The sequence below is a fragment of the Pollachius pollachius genome (assembly GCF_949987615.1).
Source record: "Pollachius pollachius genome assembly, chromosome: 17".
Lineage (NCBI taxonomy): Eukaryota > Metazoa > Chordata > Actinopteri > Gadiformes > Gadidae > Pollachius > Pollachius pollachius.
In genome coordinates this window covers 7,181,683-7,196,499 of record NC_136950.1, presented here as the reverse complement: position 1 = coordinate 7,196,499, position 14,817 = coordinate 7,181,683, and the positions used below count along the sequence as shown (strand labels likewise).

The window sequence follows — 14,817 nt, the reverse complement described above, 5'->3', positions numbered from 1 at the left end:
GTTGTGTGTATAAGATCTCTGTTTGATTCATGGTTTGTTTACATATTCACATACAACCCCAAAAAACAGAACAGACCGCCCTGTAAATGAATGAAGAGTTGTAAACCAGAGAGACAGAAGACCATTACAGAACAATCACTGTATGCTGCGAACCCTTTCAGATACACTGCTGGTCGTGAAACACTTGTGCATCAATTAAAGGTTTATCCAACGCAGGGCATACAACCAGCAATCTGAATCAAATATTAAAACCTGAGATGCCGGCCAGGATGGGTATTAGGAGATATATCCTATACAGTGTCACAACTGGCATAAATGATAAAAACAAAATACCCTTTTTGCCACCAAGTGTGACGTTTATTAGATGTCACAAGCTATTTCAAAATCGACCGATCGGTGACATAACAAATGGGCGTGCCCACCCATGTGTATAATGGACAGGTCAACCTAACAGCTTACCCACTGGACACACACACACACACAAACACGCACACACACACACACACACAAACACACACACACGCACGCAAACACACACACACACACACACACATACACACACACACAAATACACACACACTGCAAGAAGTGAAGAGGTGAAAGATGGAGCGATGATAGACGTTTAAATATAGCTTAACATATTTATTCACAGTTAATGCAAAATACTTTTCAGGGAAAAAAAAAAGCCTGTTATTAAACACATCTGCTCTGATGAAAATAAATTGCCCAGTGTGCTATCATAGAAAAATGACTTAACGATGCCAGGGGTTCCTTAGGCTAATACAGCGAGCTAATATAGTGAGCTATTTATAGCCCCATTGGCCCCTGACGTGACGAGTTCCCGCGCAGCTTGACTGACGAGGACAAGAAAATCCTTCATACAACAACAAACGAGAGGAATCGGAGAGCTTTCAATGAATAAAACAGTAAAGTGTCATATCTGTCCCCATACAGACCAGTAAACTCATAAAGTGGACGGATATGTCAGGCTACCGGCTAGCATGTGTTACCGTTGAAGTAGAGTTGCTTTGACACAAGTCAAGTTGCCCAGAGGCCATGTTGTTTTGGTCCTACCTGAAGTCGGGCGCCAGGCTGGCCTTGAGGCCGTAGAATCCAGCCGACAGGGTCAGGAGCCATCGGGGGACGAAGTTCCCGTTCTCACACTCCAGGTACGGGGCAGACCACTTGACGTTGGTTTTGTCTGGAATGAAACTCTCGCCTCTTTTCAAAGAATTGTCCACAGACGTGAAGTCCTGACTCAACACTCGCTTGTGAAAATTGGGCATTTTCCTGTTCTTCACGTCGTGGTACCACTCGGTCTCCACCGTGCGGTCCTTCAGGTGCTGCTGGGCCGTGGCGGACAGGTCCTGCAGAACGATCTCCCCGCCCGCCCGGGTCGCCTGGAGAAGCACCGAGGGCCCCGCGGAGGACGGCTCCGTGTTGAACGTGACCACCGCCCGGTGAATCTTCGGGTCTCCCTCCAGCACGCTCCTCACCAGGGCATGGTACCACTCGATGTCTCGCCGCAGACTCTGCTCCCTGGACCTGTTGGCCTGGAGCATCATGTTCAGGAAGTTTGTGGCGTGCACCACCGTGTCGAGCACGCTGCCCATGGAGGGATGAGGGCTCGCGTGTGACCTTGCCCGCAGAGAGGTGAGCTCGTATCTCCGGGAACAGTTGGCGTGTTTTAAAGTGCTGGAATCCCCCGTGTGTAGGAAAGCCGTGACCACCTTCGGGAGATGCCCACCGGTCTTCTGCGCGCGCTCCGCCGCATCTTTGGGGGAGCGGAGGGCGCTGAGGTGCGCGAGGCGAGGGTTGCTCCCAGTGCTGTTGTTCGCTGGCCGCCGTCTGACATCGCTCTCGCGCGCGGACCATTCTGCATATGTGTGACTTAATCCAATAACAATTCCCACTTGCAACAGCAACGTGAACCGGAAAACAGCCATCTCCCCCCCCACCCCCCCACCCCCCAGTCGTTCAGAGCTGATGGGGGGAACTGGTATCAATCCGGGCGATTCCTCTCTAAACCATCACTTCTAGTGATGGATCGGCGAGCCCCGAGCTACGATCCTCCACCAAGAAATATATAATAACGTTTGAAATGGGCTCGTAAATTCCTCTGTTCTTCTTCTCCTCCTCCCCAGATGTCAGATCTCGCGCTCTGATGTGAGTATGCGCTTGGCGGCTGTGGCTTCTCCGATCGTCTCGCGTTTCGTGTGCGATCCAAGACACCAGCAAGACTGACCTGCTGTTCCGCCTGACGTCTTCAGCGGGTTAGATTGTGATGATGAGTGTCTCCTACATGGAGCGGGTTTGAGGGAAGTGAGGGAGTGGAAAAACCCGGTTATTTGAGTAGGAGTCGAGTCAGGCTACTTCACACTTGGATGACAAATACACTCCGCCCTTCTCCGACACAACAAGCAGTAACTAAACAGCGGAGACACCGCTGAGCCCGTCTCCTTGATTATCTTATAGGGCTCGTGAAGTGGGCTTGATTCGTGTTTGGTCGTTTCTGGTGTCAATCACGATGTCGCCTCCGCGCGGGGGTTCGGCGGAGCGGCCGAGGAGCTGTCCGGTGCTGAGGGCTTCGTTCAGACTCACGGGTCGAGGTTAACGATCAGGACGATAACAACTCCGATTAAAATAAAAATCTGTCTTGCGATCGTTTGTTAAACAAAAGAAGGAAAGCGAATGTTGGCGGGATATGCGAGGCTGTGATTACGGATCGGATCGAGCCACGACTCCTATTCCTGCGATCCCGCGATCAAGCAGGAGGGAGAGACATCGGAAATATGGTCTTTCCAGCTCCTCGCAATTACCGCTGCAGTTCATCGGTGTGTTGTGTATGGAAATGTGAAGGCTTGTCTAGGCCTGGGGTCTCGCTGTAGTGATGCCTTGATGGCTGGTGGACGTGGTTATTGGCCGATATTACACAACATGGTTGATGACTCACCATTGTGCCATTTATCACATGAATAGCCTGTATTTTTTTTGTACAGGTAGCTGATATCGACGTGCAGACATCGATGATGATTATTGTGATGATGATGATGATGATGATACAAAATGTTCAGTCCACAAATACATTTTCCTAAGGAAATACTCCAATGCTTACATAATCGCTATGACTTGCATACATCAAACATTACGTTTATTCGACATTTCTAGCTGAATTATGAATGATTATGACTAAATCACTATTCATTTGAACTTTCTAATTTATATCAAGCTATATATTCAGACCATAAGCACATTAACCTTTCAATTAATGCAAATGAACCTGTGAAACACAAACTAAATTAAATTGTGACTTAACACCACTTATTGTTAGTGTAACACACCCATGGCTTTATCTGAATTATGCCAGCATATTGTAGCCTACGCTATATTTCATTGTCTCGTGTTTTTCCAACTTTTCACCTGTTGTCTTATACGTTATGTTTTAAATTTTACACTGGAGTTATCTGGAAAATAATACAAAATAAATGCATGCATATTGACTGCTTTGGTTTGGTCAGGGTTAGGGTCCAACATTTATTTGAACATGAACATAAATTAAATACCAATTCATAAAATAACATATCATATTGAAACAGGGACATCTACAGTGTAAATGGGATTTCGTACACTTTTGATCAATGTTCAATTGAAAAATATTTCTATCCCTGAAGGATTTAAGTGAATTCTGGCAGTATTTTTTCGTCTCTATTTTTTTAAGTTTCTCCCAACAAATGGACACAGCGCCCAAAAGGTTTAGTCAGACTGATATCACTGAAAAAAGCTTAAGTTTACGACCAGGCCATGGTCTCCAAACCGGTCCAATCCTGTATTATTTGCAAACATCCCAGACACCTCCATCTGGCACCAATCTCTGGACCCCAAATTTAATCGGCGTGTGATTCCGATCGGGAAACTCATTTATGGTTAGGAAACGGCAGTGGGGGTTTGTGGACTCTCTCTCTCTCTCTCTCTCTCTCTCTCTCTCTCTTTCTCTCTCCCTCTCTTTCCCTGCCTATTTCTCTTCATCCCTCTTTCCACTGCTATCTCTCTGTCTTGGTCTTCCCCTATCTCGATCTTCCTCATTTCCTCCCTCCTCTCTCTATTTGTCCCTCTTTTACCATTTTCGCTTTCCTCTCCTTTTATAACTGCTCATGCCCCTTTTGCTTTTTCTCTCACCCCACCATTCTTTTTCACCACCCTCTCCTTCACTCATCCCCCACATTCACCCCCGCTCTCTGTCTGCCCCATCACCCCTCTCACCCACTCCCTCCACACCTACTACTGTCTCTCACTCCCTCTGGTGGAGAGACCACTCTCCTCTCTCCCGTCACGCTGGGTGACCGGTCGTCCGCTCGGTCGACAGCCGTGACGGAGGCTGACAGACCCCTAGTCAGCCTAGCATCTGCCTGGCCACCATCCATGCAGTTCACCATCCCTGTGTGCTACCATCCGCGCATGCAAGGCGTCCCGTCTTTACTTCAGCCTGCCATACTGGGATCCTGGAGGGACCCCTGATTCTATAGATTGTCCAAAGATTATACCGTTTTGCCGTTATGATCAAGGGGAAACAGGATCCAAATATTTCTATTATGCGTTCCACGTTATTTTGCAAAACTGTTTTTGTTAGAGTGTTACTTAACACTGAGACATACTGCAAGGTTAAAGGTTATACATATGTACTTTTATTCAAATTTCATATTCATGCACCCATTGGCTATTAATATGACTTACCACTGGTTACCAAGCCAGGCCGAGCTCGGCCTACCCACTCAGTCTAATGACAATGTAATAATAATAAATAAATATAACATTGAACTTTCACATCACTGCATTGAATGTTGTCTTTCAGATTTGACCCAAAAGTCAAAGTCACAGTATAAGGTTAGGGTTACGGTCATAATTAAGTTAAGGAAATATTGATGCAACAATTATATACATTATGGACAGTCTGGATCATATTCCAAACATGGATGTTTGTGCTGACCACTTCCTATTACGTAAACATTAAGCTGTTGCTTATGGACTTTGAGGTTTTCTTTCCAAATCATTATATTTCTGTGGCACTGTTCGAAGTCTTTGTTGTCATATGCATATTGCAGGTCGTCAGGCCTATTGCTGTCATGCATTACGTGATGCGCCGCAACACTGTCCTTCACTTCCTGTTTCTCCTCATCCTTTTCGGATGAACAACAAGAGAACAGAGTCAAAAACACCGGGAGGAAGGTGATCCCGTGTAACAACCCAAACACCATCACCAAGGTCATGATCTTAAAGAATGTCCTGAAAATATGGTTCTTGGATGCCGCCAGCACCACCACACCCAGAATGGTGGACAGTGCGCCTTGCATGATGGGATAGCCGAGGATGAAGAGCGCGTCCACCATCCTACCATTGGCACTAGGCTTCTTGCTGGAGACAAAGCAGTAGGAGATGTGCGCGGAGAAGTCCACGGTGAAGCCGATGCACACTACCAGGATGATCATGGAGACGATGTCCAGCTTCACGCCCCACAGAGCCATGAAGCCGGTGACTCCCACGATCACCGAGCCTATGGAGACGGTGACCCAGATGGAGCAGAGCGGGTTGGGGATCAGCAGAAGAGAGATGACCAGCATGACTGCCGTGGTCACCCCGATGTTCAGCACTGTGCTGGGGACAATCACGGTGTACTGGTCGTAGTAGATGAACGCCGGGTGGAACGTGATCAAAGGGGCCGCCCTGCATGTCTTCATTTTCTCTTGCAAACCATTCATCATTTTGATCTCCATCGAGGAGTTGGAGATGTGAACCGTTTGGATGAAGAAGCGTGACGCCGGAATGGTTACTCTCGTGATGTTCACGTCTTGCTTGAATTCCGGCACTGCCACGAAAAACTTTGGAAGGTTTGCCATGAAGCTTTTTTTGTTGTTGAGGTTGAGATTCATTTGTTTTCCGAAATCTTCGTACGCATCCAGCCAGGATGTGTACAACTTTTTACTTACAAAGTCCAACTCTCTAAAGTCGTCAGTACATTTCCGGAGCTCTGAACGCTTGGTCGTGTCCCAATATGGGAAGGGCTCTCTCACAACAAGCATTACATTTGGACCAAAACCTGAAAAATAGTTCCTGTCCCGTTCATAGTAACTAATGACATATGAATCATCAGCCGCTAAATCCTTAAGGTCTATGCCCTGCTCTACATGGAAGCAACCGTAGATGCTTCCAGCAAGGTAGCCAGCATATATCAGGATGACCGTAGCCTTAGCCCAAGGTTTGGTCAGCAGCGGACCATAATAGTTCTTGAAGAAATTATTTACAGGTTGAATCTTCTCTGCTCCAGTTTCCTTGTCGTAGTCTCCTCCCACGCAGCACAGGGTGTTCCAGGAAGAGGACTTAGCCGGGGCTTCGGTCGGCACTTTCATGTAGGTCAACCAGTGTCCGTTTCTTTCCTCTCGTCTTCCATTCAGAGCCATGAAGGCCCCGAAGAAGGTAATGTTGTAGACGTAGCAGAATATGATGGCCGTGCTCGTATACAGACAGAAGTACTGGATGGAAGGGAAGTCGGACATGAGGCCGATGTAGAAACCAAGCACGTCGGTGAGGGTGGTGATGGTGATGGACATCGCCGCCTCCTTGTAGGTGTGTGCCATTCGCTTGGGGACCGAGTCCTTGACGTTGGTGTTTTGCCAGTTAGAGACCATAATGAACATGTCGTCAACACCGATGCCTGGAATGGGAAGAACAAGGCAAAGCAGTCTGAGTCTTCTCAGGTGGACTTTAGGCTAACATGACATCTTAAATAAGGATGAAGGTATGAAAATGCTTACAGGCACCTCACAGATGTGTCATAGTAAGGCAAACACAAATTATGGGTCTGCTCGGTACCAGGGCGCATGGTCCATGGTCAATGTGTGATATCTTCAATAGATTTACTCTACTTCCCATGTCCTGGTACTTACAAACAGCCGGCTGATTATTTGTGTTAAGAGTGACACCAGTGTTTGTTCTACACTCTTTTATCTGTTCATGCTATGTGCATGAAGAGATTGCTTAGTGCATAGAGCTGTTGTTTAAGTGCAATCCTCTGCCAATAATATCAATGTCACAGGCGACGTTCGCCTACTTCACTTCGCTAAAATATGAATATCAGTCGGCTTCAAAGTATGTTTGTATGTACTGGACCTTTATGAGACCTGTTCCTCACCCAGGATGAGGAAGGGAGAGTTGGCCACCGTCATGACGAATGGGACCCCGGCGTATAGCAGGAGGCCGAAAGAGGACAGCACGGCGAGGCCAGCAGAGAGGACCCCGATCAACGCCACCCACACCTTGTTCCTCACATTGTCCAGTCTGTACAAGAGATGAGCAGATAGTACAGTGACAACCATTCTTCATCATATGAACACATTGAAACAGGGACTCATAACAATCTAACTATTGATGCTACCTCGTGGCTTGTTGAAGAATGGAAACAAAATGATGGCAAATCATTTATCCTGACATAGAGGTAGACCTTTTGTTTATTCATTCAAGGTTAGTTTTAGACATGGACAATGCACATTAATAACCATGAAAATGTCAATGTGCCAGAATTAGATGTTTATCGGTTGTCCATGTGCCGATGTTGACAGGCCAGATGCACCTAAAAAAACTTTACTCATAAGAACTAAAAGAACTATACCCATCTTTGTACAAGTCAAAAGATAAAATGACCCATTAGACATTAAACATACACCTAAGGTACAACAAACAAATGGACATAAAACACATAAAACATATACTACATATACAAACATATAATAAAAGTATAACAAACGGAAAACAGAATGAATGAAATTATCCAAATAAAATGAAAGAAAGAGAAGTAGTATGGGGCACGGATGGTATACATATGACAGTTACCAGATAAAACTGAGAAGTAGAGTTCTTAGCTGTGTGGTGATGTGGTTGTTTTTCTCAATGTTGACAGGTCTGACTACTGATTAGCCACTTCTTATTATTCGATTTGAATGTGCAATATGTTTGATTGTCTCTAATGTAAGATGGTGTTGTGTACCTTGAATACCTTGAATAGTTCAATAATGCATACCTTGAATGATTCATGTTTCTACTAGCTATGTATACATGTGTGTATTCCTCATTATACACCTGGGCAATAAACAGTGAGAGGGCTTGCACAGATGTCAAGTAACCTCAGACGTCGGTTCCTCTGTTTGACCCTGGGTGCTCCCCTTACCTCAGACAAGAGACCACAGAGAAGGTGATGGCAAGGGCGTAGGTTATGGAAAATAACGGGATCCCGTCAGCGGTCAGTAGTTCAATCTCCTCTTGTTTGGACTGGGATGTGTAGTAGGAGACCTAGGTTTCCAAATCATTGATGAAATATGTACAAATACAAATTTGTAAATTGTTAAGCGACTAAATGAAATGCATTATTCAAGGCCTTGGGATTGATTCAAAACATCTTGCCTGAGGATTTTTTCTAAATATATCTGTGATATCTATTATTCCTTAAATTTATTTCACATACCATAACGTTTTTGTACCCATGGTCATCCAAGAAGGTTTTTTGGAACTGCTGAAGCCATTTTTCCACCCCTTCTTTGTTCTCCAGGAAGTACACAAACTTTACGGCCTTGGCAAAGTCGATGACGCCGTTCTCTTTCCTTCTCACCCCGCCAATGGTGGAGCCCAGAAAGGTGTGCTTTGAGGGGGCTGATGAGTTGTGCACAGGATAGAAGATGTCCATGTGACCGATTTTGCTTGCGTCGTACTCGATGATCTCAAGAAGGTCGTTTGGGACGCAGCCACCATTGACCTTTACGCACAAGGTGACAAAGGTCCACTTGTTTTCCACAACAGAGACACTCTTGACCTTCTGGTCCAGCTTTATTATATCTTCAAAGGCTTCTTTGGTCATTATGTTGGATTTTCCTTTGGCCACGGCGATGATGCTGGCGTAGTGGCCTTCGCTGACCAGCCTCTGGCTTGAGAACTCTGACTTCTTCCTCGGAAAGTATTCTTGGACAACGGCTCTCGCTTTCTTGGAGGGTCCATTGCTCGGTGTGAATTGCAGTTCTATGTCATTGTCTGTTCTTTTTTCGATGAAGTAAAAACCCCCTCCCAAAATGAAGGAGACCACCAGCGGAACGATGAAGAATCCGATGGGATAGGAGCCAACAAGTCTGCCCAATTTCTCAAAAAGTCGTGAGAGCGGCCTTTCCACGCAGTCTGTTCTTCTGCAGCCCATCCTGTGAGTAGCAGTGAACCCTGCGGTCTGTGGATTGAAGAACGATTGGAGTTAATTTTTATACCGTTTTTGTCGGTGTCACATGACCTAAACATTGTGTATTATATACCTGTCATGTGATTGGGGGCAAAGGTTGTAATTCTTTCTTCATCCATCGGGATTCAATGGCTTACAGTAATTATGCCAGTGGATCAAGGGCTTCTTTTATGAGCACTTCCTGGAGAATAAAAATAAACATTTATGTTTGTTTAAGGATAAGCTCAGGGGTTACTGCAGGGCAAAACTCAAGACAAAAAAGTCCAGTTGTTAATGTTTAGCCTTGAGACCACAGAGTAATGGAACCCTCCATTAAGAGTGCCTTTTGTCTTGGCGTGTTTAGAATTTGTTGTCAATGCTGGGTGAACTAACCTTCTCTCGTCTCCTTGGCAATTTTAAAATCCAAGCCAATTCCATAATGATTGACATGGTGTCGGGAAGTTCCTTGGGGAAGCAGCAATGAAAACTAAAGTTGAACTTGGTGAGACTTGGCTGTTATCTTTGATCTGTTCGACTATACTGTCAGTGAGATGAATGCTGTTTAGGTATCAGAAACCAACGCGTTGACGTCACTCATAACGACCCTTTGCCCATACGGGAAACCAAAGGAACCGCTGTATGTCAATGTTAACTGTAATGTGTAGTAATGCTCTTAAAAAGTCCAGTTCAGATTAAAGATGTGCAACCAAACTTCCTGCAACTGGCAACTGCTTCTAAAATAATCACGAGACAACATTCTGAAATTGGGCCTTTCAGGGCACGAACAGTGGCATAAAGCATCTGTGGTTATTTAAACTTGAGGGAACTAATAAATGACTGTTGGCATCTGGTGAAGATGGTTTTATTTCAATATTACCATCGTTCACTTTTGGCATGTAGCAAACTATCAATTGACAACATTGACAACATTTTGTCAATGTTGTGGTCCATCCACTGTGTTTTAATAGCAGGGAAGGTACGCCAATAACCTCAATATTTTCATCACATCAACAGTCATCAAACATTTCTGTAACTACAGGTAAAACTAAAGAAGTGCGTGGTATTTGAGCATAGTCGAAACCCTGAGGGAAATTACAGTAGGAAACACAATGAATGAAAGCAGCTGACCTGAGTGAAGAATAGTGTTTACAAATGGAATGAACCTTTCTAACCTCTAATTAATAAATAAGACCTCACAACAATGTGATTCATGAAAAACCAGTAAATCCAAAACTGAGAGTTGAACGACCTGGTCTATTTTCTGAACTCCAGCTGCCCTGGAAGAATCAAGAAAACACTGATTTAAAAGCCAGTGTTATAACTAAATAAGGCCTGTGTGAAATATATTAATAGATCATGTCTTCAGGAGTGGGCATGCCAAGTTTGAAAAGGTGTGATTTCTGCTATTCACAGGTTTCTCGTGAATAGCAGTGTAAGACTGTGTGACTGTGATAAGAGACCTATGCAAATAAACCCAAGGGGGTTTGACGTCAAGAAAGGAACACGAAACCAGTAGAAAACAGAATAATAGTTTATGTATGATGTATGGTCTTTGTGTGCACGCACTGCTCACTGATTAGTCTTGAACTTTACCAGAACTTAGGTTCTGCACATGGTTGTTTTTCTTTTTCAATGTCTTTTTATGAAGGACAATACATTTTTTTTACCCTTTTTTACTCCTGTGTAATACGCTTGGGGCATTTTGGAACAATTCCAGGGTCATCTTTTGTCAAATGATGTGAAATACCATATTTTTTTGTGCTTAATTACAATATTCAATGTTCAATGATTGGTTTCAGGTCCAATTCAGTTTTCAAAGCCAGTTTTCACTTGATAATTCTAAAGCAAAATGTATAGTTTACTCAGTAACAGTTGGATGTGGAAATGTAGTGAACTACTTAACTTAATTTAAAACATACTTCAAGGTCCATTGTGTTAAATCAAGGTGGCCACTAGCGGGGAGATTGTAGATTGCAACCAACGGAATCCCTCCCATAACCCTTCCCTTTCCAAAGACCACGGTGGTGTGGCCTCTACTGTATTGTGTAAGGTGCCAGTAGGTAGTTCCAAAATGATGTACGCGTCTACAACAACATCAAGTAGCGAAGGATCCCGTGAAGAGACTCTTTGATAGATGTATTTATTGTAGTTAGACATTTTGTCTGTAAATATCAAAACTATAGGTCATAGCTTACAAGTTAAGGTGATAGTTCATAGCGGGTTTTTAAATATTTTTTAGAGATTAAAATAAAAATGGAACCTAAATACTAAGCTGTATAAAAGCTCAGCAGTTGAGAACTCCTGGAGATGAGAGCATGCTTAATTCAGTTCAGACTTGTTACCTTTTTATCTGCTGTGTATGACAGCTGGTGGTGCGTGGGCGAGCTAATCAAGTAAGCATGTATTATTCCTTTAATGTATAATTATTAATGTTTCATACATTTCAAGCATTCCTTATTCATATGTATAGCTTCTTTCTTCCAGCTATTATTAAATACAGCTGTATATTACTATTATTATCAATTCTTGGCTTCCATTATCTATTATAAATGTAACTTGTATGGGTTGGTCTTTTCACCTTGGTAACACTAAAGCCCCCTTCACATGGTCAGGACTAAAACACTCTGCGATAGTGCTCACATGAAGCCCCCTTCACATGATGAGAGGCAGAGCACAGCGCCGGCACACGTCATCAATGTACAGTAGCATATACAGGGTTTATGAAGATGAATGGACCGACCATTAGGTCTTTATTCTTCCCAAGGCGAGTTCTAGAGCAGTCGGCCTGATATGTCCTGAGACTGTGGAATATGTATATATATATATATATATATATATATATATATATAAAATCTGTACACGATCAATATATAAAGTGTAAAATCAACTACTACAGAGCGTGTTTTACTTTACTTTAATAGTTCAAATTAAAGTTGATATGCAACTGAAAGGCTACAGACAGGCACTGTCATAGGACAAGTTGTTAAGTGTCGGGTTATATGTTGCTGATTATCATGTGATACTTATTTGAATACTTGACGTCACACAGTAGACATTCATTTGAAATATTGTTATATCCTATTTATGTGTAAGACAAAGTCAGTTGAAGATATGTAGAAATGTGATAGAACTTCAAATCTCATCTCAAAGCTCAACGGACACAAAGTTAAATCTCACTTGACACAAATGAGATCTGTAACACGATGATGGACTGAAACATGTCATCATAGTTAATCTAATATCATTAACACACCAAGCAATATAAACACAAAACTACATAAAAACAAATATTCACATTCTAGATCAAATATGCATCAAAAGGCTGATCCTTCAGAAATCTGTTCGTATGCACAAGATTTTTATGAAGCCTTCACACCGCTAAACTCGTAGTTTTCAAATTATCATCAACAGCAGAATGGAATAAAATACGCTTGTATATAAAACAACAGTATAGGAGCCTACGTGTGACTGAAGTTCAATAAAGTGTTACAGGTATATTGTAGCATATTGCTCGAGTCATCTGGATTTGATAATATGGTGTCGTTCAGTGGCTCACTCACTTCTGGTAGTGGGTGGAGTCACAGTTTGAAGGCCCCTGCAATGAATGACTTCCTGTGGTGTTCCTTGGCACTCCTCCTGGCCAAGAGTCTGGTGCTGAAGGTACTCCTCTGCCCTGAGGAGCGGGTGGGGACCCTGTCAAGGAGACAGCGACATTGGGACAGCGTCCTCCTTTCTGTGGCAACCATCAGATGGAGTCCGGTTCCAACCCCCCCCAGACGAGAACAGGCCTTCCTGGTCCGTTTCTACGCGCATAGCGTCATGATTAGAAGTTGTTTGCTCGTGGCTGATCCTTCAGACATCCTGTTGGTGTACTCAAGACCTTTATGCAACCTTCAACCCGGTATTTTCAAAGTATCATCAAATTGCTTATAATTCGATAAACTCCTGGGACTCCAAATGCATATTTGGCAAACCCTAGCACGACCCACAGGGTGGTCAACCCTGACTTAGGGGTCCCTGTCTGTGAGGCCTGTGTCATTAATTGTTATACAGAGTATGTGGCCTGGACTTGTAGGCCAGACTCACTGAGGCTCGCTGTCTGCACAGGACCTCAGGACCACTGTGGTTCATCACTGCCTATCGGTGAGTGACATACATGCTACTCTTTAGCTCACGTCTTATACCGCGCTGCGGTTGACTAACAGATAACACCTGGAGGTCAGCCCAAAGCCGTGAAGGGACCGTCCAGCAATTCTTGATCTAAGATATATGGAGAGTCGCAAAAAGGTTGAGAGATAAAACTCTGATCGTGTAAACATTATGCAACATTGAGAAAGCCGAACCTCAAATGTTGGTGTTGCAATCCACCTGATTGAAATAGTGTGTGGGTAGTGTTATACTTATTAACAGCATATCTACAGTATGACGATCATTTTTAATGGTGGAAAGCATCGACCCCCCCCTCCCCCTCCTCCTCCTCCTCCATTTAGATAAACTTGTGTATCTGACTGTACACAATACCACAAAACTACAATGCTACTTTCCCGGGCCTTGTGACAAGAGCCTTGACACCTCTGAGGCCCTTAACCCCTATCAGCTGTCGGTCAGTCGCCGGCCCCCAGGGGCCCTCGGATGGCCCCCGGGCCTCATATCTCATTTCACACGGATCTGTTCTCGGGGTCATCCATTCACTCTGTGTCGGCGGTGAGAAATGTATTCTCCCGCCTCACTCACAGCAGGGGGGGAAGGGGAGGTCCCCGCCCACAAACACCCTAAAAGCGTTTGTGTTTTTCCCTGTCCATGCTGATAGAGCTGAAACTCCACGGACTAGTGAATATTAAAGAAAAGTGGAGTATCATTGATGCCTTTGGCAAAGTCTTCTCCCACAAACCAACTACACTGGCTGGTACAGAATGCGTCACGTTAAGTTGATGGCTCATTAAAAATGCATTGGTTTACACTTCGTTCCGTGGAGCACGTTCGTTTCAGTTTTTGAGGAGGTCTGCTTAAAAAATCGGAAATATTGACATATATATATAACTAGAGGGTGCACTGTAGTGTCTGCGCATACTCACACACTCTCTCTCTTGCTCTCTCGCTCTCTCGCTCTCTCTTGTCTGAGAAACGCTCCCAATTCAAAATGCATGGGTTTCAGGGGCGGATGGTGTATATGGGCGATTTGGGCGACGCACTACCAACTGGAGAAAGAGGATTTTTTTTTTCTAACAAATTCTATCACAGCAAAAGTAGTTTTCAGTGTTCTTGACATATTATCTGTCATTGTCCAATCAGAATCGTCAGATTCAAGTCGCGTTTCAAATGGCCCCGCCTCTCTGGGCGAATTCATTGACGTGAAAAATCGCCCAAGCATTCGCCCATTGACTCGATTGACCCATTGATTCGCCCACTTATTTTTTCGGAAAATGAGCCTCCAATGCATTTTCATTGGGGATTTGGGACTCGCCCTAACGTACTTGCGTCATACGTAACTGAACAAAGAGCGCGAAGGGATATCTTCATGTCTTGAAGTCACTTGCTAATTTCAACATGGCTGTTAATGTGTGCAGTTCCGT

At 44.1% G+C, this 14,817-nt stretch overlaps 3 protein-coding genes across 3 annotated transcripts in view; 1 reads left to right on the top strand and 2 right to left on the bottom strand.

Annotated features, from left to right (window-relative positions):
• gpr158a (G protein-coupled receptor 158a) overlaps positions 1 to 1,946 on the bottom strand; it is a gene marked incomplete at both ends in the record, with an annotated part of 47,524 nt that extends 45,578 nt beyond the window's left edge. Inside the window, one exon of the mRNA XM_079754325.1 lies at positions 1,075 to 1,946. Coding sequence (XP_079610451.1) covers positions 1,075 to 1,946 — 872 coding nt within the window. The remainder of the gene's footprint in view (positions 1 to 1,074) is intronic.
• A 2,991-nt stretch (positions 1,947 to 4,937) lies between these two features.
• On the bottom strand, positions 4,938 to 9,229 carry LOC307088778 (patched domain-containing protein 3-like; the record flags this gene model as incomplete). The annotated part of the gene is made up of 4 exons (XM_079754763.1): positions 4,938 to 6,706; positions 7,184 to 7,329; positions 8,216 to 8,337; positions 8,510 to 9,229. 4 exons carry the CDS (start codon positions 9,227 to 9,229, stop codon positions 4,938 to 4,940), a joined length of 2,757 nt encoding a protein of 918 aa, XP_079610889.1.
• Positions 9,230 to 14,044: 4,815 nt separating this feature from the next.
• Positions 14,045 to 14,817, top strand: part of LOC307088649 (polyunsaturated fatty acid lipoxygenase ALOX15B-like) — a gene marked incomplete at both ends in the record, with an annotated part of 143,864 nt that continues 143,091 nt past the window's right edge. Inside the window, 1 exon segment of the mRNA XM_079754600.1 lies at positions 14,045 to 14,150. Within this exon segment, the coding sequence (XP_079610726.1) occupies positions 14,045 to 14,150 (106 nt within the window).